Genomic DNA, 12,762 nt, shown 5'->3' with positions numbered 1-12,762 from the left:
CTACGTTATCAGCGTAGCCCAATGCTGCCTAGCGTAGTCAGTGTAGTGACTCCATGGCAACCCTGCGTAGTCAGCGTAGTGTCCCCGTGAGGCAGCTACTCACTGTACTGTTGCCGGTAACTGCATCTCTGTTCCCGGCGTCCCTGGCAAGCCTATTGAGCGCCTCTCACACAGCGCCGGCACCCGCATGATCCCTTCTCTGGCAGAGAGGATCATGTGGGCGCCGGCGGAGAGGCGCTCCATCTGTCTGAGATACAGTAACTATTGCGGCAGGGTACAGCAACCCTGCCAACAGGGTTAGGGGTTCAGGAGCGCATGCATCGCCTCACAAAGAGGGGGTGCGGACGCAACTGCGTCTCATGCACAATAAAGGAGGCACTTGCCAGTGCTCCATTAATAAAGTGCGGCGAGTGCAGCGAGCCCCCAAGCCCGAAGCGTGGTGAGCGCAGCAAGCCCCGCGAGGGGGCACGGAATACATGTAATCCACGGCCGCTCGCCACGCTTCGGGCTCAGTGACTCGCTGCGCTCGCCACACTTTATTGACAGGGACGCTCGCAGAAACACTATGCTACTGCTCGCAGAAACACTACACTACTTTTAACTACGCTGGCCGTGGGAACACTACACTCATTCTGACAGGGACGCTAGGATGACTATGTAACTGCCGCCGTGAAATTACAGAAGTACCAAGAAAACTTTCTAAATAAAAAAAAATGTATCTCCTATAAATAATATATCGTCAGGAAAAAGTTGACAGGACACAAATCAGTTTTCCAACCATGCATTCTCCCACCTAATGGTAAAGCACCTGTCTATTCTTGCTGGCAGCTGCTCTGTGGTCTCTTTGGTCTAGTGTGTACAGTAGTTGAGTGCTATACACATCAAGCTTTGTAAGAGAAGCTGCATCCACTTGGCATGCACAGCATCTCCCTTTTGTAACTTATACTGCATGTTGTGGCTACAACACTAGTGAAATTGTGTTATAAACTACTGCTATTGTGGTCATAAAACTGTGTCTTCCTGCCAATCATCATATCGAAATGCTGTAGCCACATTTTCATACCCCACTTAATATAGAGTAATTATGTCCATGAGTGAGGTTTCCATAAAGTTTAGCTACAGTATATAATTTATTTAAAAAAAAATGTATTCAGGAAGCGTAAATAGTTAGGACCAGATGCACTATCATTCAAAAGTGATAAAGTGGAGACTGACAAACATCCAACCAATCAGCTCCTGTCTGACATTTTTCAAACACAGTCTGTGACGTGGCAGGTAGGAGCTGATTGGCTGGCTGTTTATCACTTCCCATTTTATCACTTTTGAAGCTTAGTGCATCTGGCCCTTAGTCTTTAATAATTATTTTTTTCTTATGTTTCCTGATTGCAGAAACGGTACTTGTTTCCTAGCACGGCGCCAGCGATAAAAATTGTATCCATCGGGACCCCAAAAATCGCGTCAATCGCATTGCATGCAACCAAATCGCATGCGATGCGATGAACGTGATTTTTACATTGGAATCAATGTAAAATGGTCCCTGATACCCGATTTTACATTGGCCCCAATGTTAAATGGCCCCCAGACCCAAATTTTTATTGTTTCCCAACCACGACGGGCGCCGTGCTAGGAAACAAGTACTGCAGATACAATGAAGAAGCTAACCATAAACAAGAGAGCAAACAACATAAAAATGTTATACTGTACATTAATTACATTTCCCCTTTTAATATATATTTCTTTGTTTTACAATACATTTAGTCTTCAGCAAAAGTTTTGAATTAAAAGAGATTTCATCATTACCCTCTGTTAGCATTCTGCACCACTTTTCTAAAGCCAGGAGAATTTGATAAGAAAAAGCTCATTTAGTTTGTTAAAAAGAACGGCTGTTTTATCAGCACTTATATTAGATTGCATCTGTTCCAGCCAGTGGAGTCCTGTCTACAGCAGGACATGTAATATAGGGTGTGAAAAATTTGCTGCTTCGAAGCAATGGACAAATGTCTTAGACACGGATTCTTTCTGCATGTTAAAAGATAGCGATGGTTTAAAGCATTTAGATCCTACCACCTAACACTTTCCATGTTTAATGCTTCATCCCAGTTGATGCCTAACAGCAATATCATATTAGACAGCAAATGAAAACAAGTCATTATTTTAGATTTCATAGAAATGGAGGGAAAGCAAAGATTGTTATATCATTGAAGAACCAATTATGAATATACTGTAGCGCACAGTGGGGTAACTATAAATTTGCCATCCCCACTACAAAAGTTTCTGCCCTCAGGTGATTTTAATTAATGGACTTGTTAAGTATATGCCATTGTTCAACTTTTACATTATGTTGTCATTCTAGTCTCCTTTCAGATCACTGTGTGATCATTTTGCTTTTATCTTTGGGCCCAATTCATATCTTATCACAAATCATCTTTTTTCGCAAATGGACAAAACCATGTTGAACTGCAGGTGGGGTAGATGTAATATGTGCAGGGAGAGTTAAAGCCCCCATACACTTGTGAGATTTTGTCAATCTGATGTGACTGACATGTTGTAGGATCCAATGCGTGTTACCATGTGCATTGGGTCTGACCCAAGAGATTGATCCTCCTGTACATAGGATTTATCTCATCGGGTCAATCATGCACACATCGGGGGACATTTTCCCCAGCGTGCAATTTATCGCCCGAAACCTGGGAGTGACTTTTCCCATAGCCCCCATCGTCACCTCCGCTGTAGCCTACCCCATGGCCTCCACCGTAATGTTCACTGTAACCTAACCCGTGGTGTCCCCCTTAGCCTCCACCATCACCTCCCCCATAACCTCTGCTGTCACCTACCCCATAGCCTCCGCTGTAGCTCCTCCATAGGGTCCCCTATAGCCTCCACCCTCACCTCCCCCGTAGCCTCTCCTGTAGCTCTACCTTAGCCAAATGCCCTGCCATCTGAAGAGTGGGTTCCCCGAGACCTCCGTACGTCATCTCCTGATGGAGCGGATTCCCTGAGACATCCGTCATCAGGCTGGGTGGCTCTCTCGGGGAATCCACTCCATACGGGAAATGGCATACAGAGGTCTTGGGGAATCCGCTCTGTATGGAAGATGAACCTCTTGTCGCTGGAACGTGGAAGAATCTAGGTCAAGTGAGGTTGTGTGTATGTATATTAATGTTGTGTGTATGTATATTAATGTTGTATGTGTATGTGGGCTTATTTCAACATTGTTTTCAGAGGTGAACTACAAGAACCAGCGGGTCCATTAATGCCTCGCATGCTGGGACTTGTAGTTAACCTGTGAAATCCAATGTATTTTTTGAAATGTTCTTTTTTGTACACTATTCATCAGCCCGGCATCCACCTCCCTGGGACGGGTGTGGTATAGGAGCCCGACAGTCATTAGCCCGACGTCAGGATCCCGACTTCCCGGACGAAGCCCCTTGCAGGCTTACTGTGCTTACCACGCTGCTGGCACAGTGGCTTGCTATGCGCACCACCTATTCTATTCTCCCTCTATGGGGGTCATGGACCCCCACGAAGGAGAATAGCCGGTGGCCATCGGGACCCCAAGTGTCGGGGTTTTAACAGTCAGGATCCCGATGTCGGGCTAATGACTGCCTGGACCCCATCCGACACCCCCTGGGACACCGGGGACAGCCCCGGCCTTCAACTATGGATGGGTGGACCCCTTTATTGGGGGATCCCAACTCCTCCAGGTCCAGGGCTGACCATCTACAGTCGTCATGGTTCAGCCGGGGGACTTTGTGTAAAAAGTGGAACTTTGTGTAAAAAGTGTCCCCCGGCTGTGGCATGACACCACTGGCTGTTGGAGACCGGTGCTGGTTCCAAAATACGGGGTAACCCCAGTTTTTGTGTCTCCCATATTTTTGTAACCAGGACCAGTCCAAGAGTCCAGGGCTGGTTTCAGAAATACGGTGGATCCCTATGCTTTTACCCCCCAATATTTCTGGAACCAGGACCAGCTCAATGAGCCGGGGGCTGGTTATGCTCAGGAGGGGGGACCCCCACACCATTTTTTTTGTTGTTGTTTTATACACCTTATTTGGACAGAACCATGCACAGATCTCACTGATCTGTGCATGGTTCTGTCAAAATCACCAGGCTGTCAAACTTTCACAGTTTAGGCCACCCCTCCTACCACTCTTGGCATCCTCTAGGGCAGGGCTGGGCAATTGCGGCCCTCCAGATGTTGATGAACTACACATCCCAGGATGCTTTGCATTAGTTTTGCTATGTGGCCTTGCTGAAACTGATGCAAGGCATGCCGGGATGTGTAGTTCATCAACATCTGGAGGGCCGCAATTACCCAGCCCTGCTCTAGGGCCATCCCATGTATACATGCAATTTGGTCAGATAAATCTCATGCAATTTATTGGACCAAATTGAGTGTAAAAATGGCACATCAAGTGATAAATCTCATGTAGCACTCCAGGGAAGCTGCTGGGGAAGTTCACAGTCAATCAGGTCCAACTTGTCCCTCAGACAAGTTGGACAAGTGTATGGAGACCTTTAGATTTGGGTGAGTTGTGTTCAATCTGTGATCTACTGTAAACTGCAGTAGATCACTCCACTTTTACACCAACCCTGCAAACCCAGGTTTTTGAGGGCACAAAATCCTGGGTGAGGGCGCAAAATCCTTGGTCTATAGGTGGTGTAAAAGATCTGACCTGGGTTGTGAGACACGGCAAGCGCTCAGGGTTGAACATGAGTTCAACCCGGATCACTTTGCAGTGTAAACTGGTTACCCGGGTGGATGCGACCTAGGACCCATTCACTGCAATGGAAAAGCCAGCGCTGGAAGATTCTCTCATCTCCCAGTGCCAGTTTAGGCCCACCTTCGGTGACGTATCTTTCACAGCATTATGCCATGTCAGGAAGCAAATCTAAAAGAAGTCTTTATTAGGCCATTTGTCTTTAATTTCATTGTGTTGGGGAAAACAATATAATGAAGTGCTCAAGTACATATTTAGTAAAAGTTACAGGAGTGCAAGTACAAAACGAGCCCAAAAAAAGTAATCTGCATGGTAAGACCCCTTTAAAATGCAAGTAGATCCTATATATGTATATATATATATATATATATATATATATATATATATATATATATATCACAAAGAATGACACTAAGTGCGCCTAAATCCAGAGGAGCAGCTACTCTAAAAGTCCCCCCTGTTAGCGGGGGACAGGATAAAGATAAAAGAAGAGTATTTAGAGAGCTCTGATGTTAGCAACCACCTAATAGGCTTTTTTTTTTTACCAAGGTAGAAAAGAGTACAACTGGTAATATCACAATTTATAAATGTATTAAAAATTCAGTAATAAAATATTGTGTCTGATCGTTCATGTCTCGATGATCGTTAAACCCAACTCGTTTCGTCTTTAAAAAGACTTCATCAGGGGCTCATACTGTATCATTGTGGATGTCTGCAAATCTAATTTTGATATCTCTACCACCTACAGTATGAGCCCCTGATTAAGTCTTTTTAAAGACGAAACGCGAAAGATGAACGATCAGACACAATATTTTATTACTGAATTTTTAATAAATTTATAAATTGTGATATTACCAGTTGTAGTTTTTTCTACCTTAGTAAAAAAAGAATGGGGTTTCAGAGGGCGCTCATATAATAAATAAATTTAAAATATCAATTGATATTTAATGTATAAAACAAGTAAAAATGTACAATCACATTCATAATCACATAAAAAACCCTTACTAGGGTATTACAAGTATACAGATTCTGATTGATCACAAATGTATGTCCAACTCTGGTGGGTTCATCAGTTCGGTCAGTAGAGGGGCCTCCTCTACTGACCGAACTGATCAACCCACAAAAGTTGTACATACATTTGTGATCAATCAGAATCTGTATACTTGAAATACCCTAGTAAGGGTTTTTATGTGATTGTACATTTTTACTTGTTGTATACATTAAATATCAATTGATATATACACATATACACACACACACACACATATACAGTTGTGCTCAGAAGTTTACACACCCTCACAGAATTTGTGATTTTCTGCCATTTGTCAGAGAATTTGAATGATAACTCACAAACTTTTCTTTCACTCATGGTTAATGGTTGGGTGAAGCCATTTATTGTCAAACAACTTTCTTGATTTCTCTTTTTAAATCCCAATGACAACAGACATTACCAAACTGACCCTGATCAAAAGTTTACATACCCCAGTTCTTAATACCGTGTATTGCCTCCTTTAACATCAATGACAGCTTGAAGTCTTTTGTGGTAGTTGTGAATGAGGCTCTTTATTTTCTCAGATGGTAAAGCTGCCCATTCTTCTTGTCAAAAAGCCTCCAGTTCCTGTAAATTATTGGGCTGTCTTGCATGAACTGCACATTTGAGATCTCCCCAGAGTGGCTCAATGATATTGAGGTCAGAAGACTGACATGGCCAGTCCAGAAACTTCACTTTATTCTGCTGTTGCCAATAACAGGCTGACTTGGCCTTGTGTTTTGGATCATTGTCATGTTGGAATGTTCAAGTACGTCCCATGCACAGCTTCCGGGCTGATAAGTGCAAATTTTCCTCCAGTATTTTCTGATAACATGCTGCATTCATCTTGCTATCAATTTTGACCAAGTTTCCAGTGCCTTTGTAGCTCACACATCCCCAAAACATCAGGGATCCACCTCCATGTTTCACAGTAGGAATGGTGTACCTTTCATTATAGGCCTGGTTGACTTCTCTCCAAATGTAAAATTTATGGTTGTGGCCAAAAAGTTAAATTTTGGTCTCATGACTCCAAATGACTTTGTTACAGAAGATTTGAGGCTTGTCTCTGTGCTGTTTGGAGTATTGTAAGCGGGATGCTTTGTGGCATTTGCGTAGTAATGGCTTTCTTCTGGCGATTCAACCATGCAGCCCATATTTCTTCAAATGCCTCCTTATTGTGCATCTTAAAAACAAACACACCACTTTTTTTCAGAGAGTCCTGTATTTCAGCTGAAGTTATTTGTGGATTTTTATTTGCATCCCAAACAATTTTTCTGCCAGTTGTGGCTGAAATTTTTGTTGGTCTACCTGACCATGATTTCCACTTCTTAATTAGTTTGAACACTGCTGATTGGCATTCTCAATTGCTTGGATATCTTTTTATATCCCTTTCTTGTTTAATACAGTTCACTTAACTTTTCCCACAGATCCTTTGACAATTCTTTTGCTTTCCCCATCACTCAGAATCCAGACACGTCAGTGCAGCAGTGGATGAAAGATGCAAGGGTCTTTCAGGAGACCAGAAACTCACTGACCTTTCATACACACACACACTGATCACAGCAACAAGATCACAGGTGAGGATGGTTACCTTTAGTAGCCATTCAAACCCGTTTGTCTCAACTTGTGTGCATGTTATCAGGCCAAAATCTCCAGGGTATGCAAACTTTTGATCAAGGTCATTTGGGTAGTTTCTGTTGTCATTATGATTTAAAAAGAATAAACACAGGTGTTTCACAATAAATGGCTTCACCCAACCACTAACCATGAGTAAAAGAAAAGTTTGTGAGTTATCATTCATATTCTCTGACAAATGGCCAGAAAATCACAAATTCATATACTGCTGCTGGAATGGGCATTAACCAAGGTCAAGGTTTACAAATTTTTTGATTAATGCATATTTCTAAACACACCATTGACGTGCCATGACGTTTCGGTTCCGAACATACCTGAACATACCATCATGATATAGTACAGCATTTCAAACAAGCAACCAGGCATCCATCCTCCAGAGATCTTTACACATATATATATATATATATATATATATATATATATATATATATATATATATATATATATACTCTTGTTCTCAGCGTCACTCCGGGACTCCGTACTGCAAAGTGAATGTATTTAATTGGTGTCTACGCTGTTTCGAGCAGCTGGCTCTTCTTCAGGACATGTATACATATAATGGTATACTAAATGTACATGTGTCCAGAGTCAGAACTTTGGGCAGGCAATGGAGTCATCTGCTACCGGGCTCCTGCTCCCAAAGGGGCACCTTTCCCTGAAAGTTTAAATCAGTTATTTAAAAGCCAACGATATTGCTTCTGTGGCTGAGTTCTGAAATATATATACATGTTCTATCTATCGATCGATCTATCTATATGCTGAACAGAATATATATATTTTATATAAGGTTATATAGGGTTGTGTGTGTACGTATGTGTGTGTGTGTGTGTGGGGGGGGAGGGGGGCACCAATATATATCTTGCCTCCGGGCAACTGGAACGAACTTACGCCACTGCATGTGTCCACACCAAACATATAGCGGATAAGATATTTATACAGTGTTTCATTTAATGCAATAGTAACAACAGGGCAGCCAGGGAGCAGGGAGGTTATGGAAGGGTCCCTACACACAGGATTCCACGTATAACTAGAACAACTGAGTAATAAACATTAATAGACATACAGTACTTTGTAAATTGGTTTGATCAGGTTGTTTTCATTTGTCCTTGCCACTATCCTTGTCTATAAAAAGCAACAAACATTACAGTAACATACTGTAGTCAATTTCATTTCTATGTGAGTCAAGAAGGAATGCAAATTCCATGGCAATAAACAGTATAGCTCTAATTATTAAAACAACTGATACAATATGAATGCTACATCATACCAGCTGTAGGTTTTACATTTTAAAACAAGTTGTAGGGCTTAAAGGATTTATAGTTATGAAAACACAGCTCTTTTTTATTTGTACTGTTTACTATTTTAGTAGAAAATATAAAGCTTAACTTTAAAAACTAATAAAAAGATATCAAGTATAGCACTAAAGTTTCTATTCATTATATGATATTTCTGTTTATATGGAATGTAGGTAATAAGAATAGGCTATGCTTATTATTTTTCAAGTATCCTGCTTTGATGTATCTGACCCTGCGCAAATCATTCTGACCACTCCTACATGCCAATTGTCACACCCACTTTCTGTTAAACAATGCCACTTTCTGGGTCAAAGAAAATGGCAGTCACCCTGAATACACACAGAAATTAATTGCCATAGATACACACACAGAAGTGTCACCCCAAGAACACACAGAAAACATTCAGCTTGGTTACACCAAGCATACTCAAATTTGCATTCCTTAACACATTTTTTAGATACCCATATTATTCTAATGAGTTATTTTATCACTTTGTTTTATATGTTTTCCACTTTGTCTATAGTTTTGGAGGAAGATATATCTCAATATGTCATTAAGTACATCAATTGTGTTATAATAAAATGAAATGATTTCATTTATTGACTAAATATCTCTATCCGTTGTTGTTGCAGCAGCAGCTGATAAGGATGCAGATGATTACTATATGAAAAGACGACATCTTCCAGATCTGGCCGCTCGGGGAACACTTCCCCTCAATGTCATAAAAATGACTCAGGATCAGTTAAATTACAGAGAGAGGCCAAGAAGACCTGTGCGTGCAATGTCGCAGGATAGAGTCTTATCTCCAGAGAAAAACATGCCGGAAGAAGGGTACGGTTTGCCCTATGACCGAATTCTGTCAGATGAGCAGCTTCTATCTGCTGAACGTCTACATTCTCAAGATCCCCTTCTTTCCCCAGACAAGGCCATGACCCTCAAGAGGGCTGACTTTCAAGAGAAATCCATGTCAAGAGCCATTTCCCAAACGGATGTCTTTGTTTCTACACCCGTATTGGATCGCTATAGGATGACAAAGATGCACTCTCATCCCAGTGCCTCAAATAACTTATATAATACGTTGGGTATGAACCAAACTGCTGCCAAACGCCAAGCCTTTGCTTCACGGAGGCACAACACAGTTGAACAACTGCATTATATTCCTGGACACCACCAACAGTATCGCACAGCTAGCAAAACAGAAGTGACTGTTTGATAAAATAATGTGAATTGTAGATAATCGTTACAGACTGAAGCAGTCCCAGGACACCACACTACAGTGGCCTTGTGGGCCAAGAAGACCTCTTACTTTATGTTTCATTGGTCAACATCATATCCATTACTCATTCTAGTCTGTTATCACTGGTCACTGGAAACAGAAGAAGCTGGATCTGACAGAACAGGTCATTGGAAATGATCTGTCTTAAAGGAATGTTCTAAGGGCTTATCTACACTAATACTCTTGGGTGTATCAATTGGGTCAATAAAAAGAAAACCATTTTGGGCGAGGAGAAACAGGCTTTATAGGAAAGCATACTGTATGCTAGTTTTGGTCAACGATGACAATGGTGTAGATATGTTTACTGAATGCTGGACAGAGTCTTGTGGCTGTATCTCAGAAATGGCCAATCCTTTCATGTATGTAGCATGTATCAACCCAATTATTTTGGCTCCTCAATGCTGCATCTTTCATCAATACACATGGTATATTATCAACATTTCCCTCTGTAGAGAGGTCATGAAAGCTTACTAGTGTGGTGGAGACATTGTAATCTGGAAGAAGGGTCATCTTTAAAGGAGTATTTATTAGTGCCTATAAATCGTCCGCTCTCTTAATGTAGGAATTAGTGGGTGTGTGTCTCTACAAGCACAATACTACTAACAGAGCCCATTATCAATCCATCCTATTTTTATCTTAAAACCGCTTTGTAAATAGATATATTATGAAGATGGAAATAAGACTTCATTTTATTACTGGTCATCTTCTAGACAATAATCAATCAAATGATGTCACAGTTCCATAAATTACCATACATGGATATTTTATAAGAAATACTTTGACCTTACATGCCTTCCATGATAAGCTTATTTTTTACAAGAACTGTAAAGCGTTTTAAGGTATACGGGACATGTCTACCATAGTCTGCCGGTGAAGAGATTTTTTTTTCTCTCTTCAAAATTAGAAGGACTTTGTGAAATTTATATTCTTGCTTAATCTGGTGCCATATTATTCAACACTAACCACTGTTTTGAATATTGGAAAAAGATTTCCAGCCATCATATTAAAAAGAAACTAGACCATTTTAATCATAGAGTTTAACAACGCGTGATGTGGACATACGTGCATTAATCTTGTTGTAAGGAAGCTATACTTGTTCTATAACACATAGGTTTAAAGGGCAACTGTATTCATAATAACATTGGGATTACATACCCTTTAAAAGTGTATTTATCCTGTCATTGACATTTCCATCATATTAATTAGCAAAATGAACTATATAACTTTTGGAAAACAGGCCATTTTGCATCACTATAGATTTTAATAAAGGTGTTGAGTGTCTAAACTCACTCTAAACATATTTGTGCCATATATTTCTAAAAATAAGTCTAATTTAAACTTTTTGATGTTTTTTAATCTTAAATATTACCTTAGGTATTACAGTAATAATACCACATGCACACAGTCCGAGCTTTTTACATTTTTACACATATATTAAATATATACTATGTCATCATATTTTCCATCAGTCTCTTAACATTTACACATACAGTAATATCAACATTTAAAAGTGATTTGTGGAGTACATTGTTTTATAGGCATAAATGATAATACATTTTATACACAAAACAGTACAAAAAACTGAATTCCCAACTCTGTGCTCTGTAATCAAGCACACAGCCAGCGGTATCTCAAAACCTGGTAGGTAATACGTGGTACTACTGTACGTGGTGTAATAAAATAAAATTTATGAATGTCATCTTAATTTTGCAAATTATAGTACCCTAGTGTTAATTAGAAAAATAAAAAGCATCTGTACTATATTTCTTCTTTCTCAGTGATGCTTTTGCGAATGGCTATCAAAATTTTACAACATCCTAATTAGCAATGAAGAAGTATTAAACCATAATTTAAGGCATTTAACGCAATACAAACCCCTGGATACTGTGTGCATCTTTTACTTAAACCTATTCTTGGCTGCACCCACTTATACTTTTGATTACCCCATAAAGTGCCACCAATAAAACAAACTATTTTGCTGATATACAAATGACTCTCTGTAATATAGAACCATCACTTCGGTTCCACCTACAGTATTAAGAAAAATTATATTTTCACCTGTTAGTAAATACATGGAAAATACCTGTGAAATAATCTAAATAGAGAAACAATCTTTTATGCTGTCTTAATTTAGGGTAGTTTTAGAAAAAAATGCCTATAGATTTGGGCGTTAACTATGCGTCGTCTGTTGTTCTGCATATATTACACTGGCATTTTAATTTCATGGTATACTAAACTTCAGAAATAAAATGTACATTAGAGAAAGGAACATGTTTTTGTAAGGTGTGTAATAAATAATGTATGGAAGAAAGGTAAACGGTTTTTAGCTCTGGGTAATTTCCTATGCTTATAACAGTTGAGAGATTAACGACGATGATATACTGTTGACATCGTACATAGAAATAAAGGAACTGTATCCTTTGGATTCATGATGGATTTTTTGAATCATCGGTAAGATTTTATATACAGTAGATTGTATTTTATGAAGGCTATGAACCATGGGTTGCTGTTATAACTGAATTAAATGTACTTTATTTATAATCTTCTAAATATACCTGTGTGATCATGTGATTGGCTTTTATACAGAAGAGTCACTATGTGGGATAGTTTGGGTTTTGGGGAATGCTCCTGGAGTCACACTTATCCACCAATAAGAAATGATTACTGAGACCTGTATGGACGCCAACTAGCAAAAATTGGATTTGAATGCAATTCCAGCAGGATCAAGAAGAGAATGCCGCTACTGGCCATCTTATGTCTAGTCCAACTCTCTTAAGCTGTGTACACACGGTCCGATTTCCTTTC

The 12,762-nt window shown here is 40.0% G+C and overlaps 1 protein-coding gene across 11 annotated transcripts in view; it reads left to right on the top strand.

The window, feature by feature from the left end:
- SHISA6 (shisa family member 6) overlaps window positions 1-12,507 on the top strand; it is a 353,649-nt gene extending 341,142 nt beyond the window's left edge. For 9 of the 11 annotated variants that reach the window (XM_083148329.1, XM_083148328.1, XM_083148333.1 and 6 more), the window contains one exon: window positions 9,314-12,507. In XM_083148329.1, the coding sequence (XP_083004455.1) occupies window positions 9,314-9,894 (581 nt within the window). In that variant the 3' untranslated portion in view covers window positions 9,895-12,507. The remainder of the gene's footprint in view (window positions 1-9,313) is intronic. The other 2 variants (XM_083148330.1, XM_083148332.1) reach the window with 1 other exon arrangement.
- Window positions 12,508-12,762: the final 255 nt, after the last annotated feature.

Source organism: Crinia signifera, chromosome 6 (assembly GCF_055691185.1).
Source record: "Crinia signifera chromosome 6, ASM5569118v1, whole genome shotgun sequence".
Taxonomy (NCBI): Eukaryota; Metazoa; Chordata; class Amphibia; order Anura; family Myobatrachidae; genus Crinia; species Crinia signifera.
Note: the sequence above shows the minus strand (reverse complement) of the source record. Positions and strands in the feature narration are given on the sequence as shown.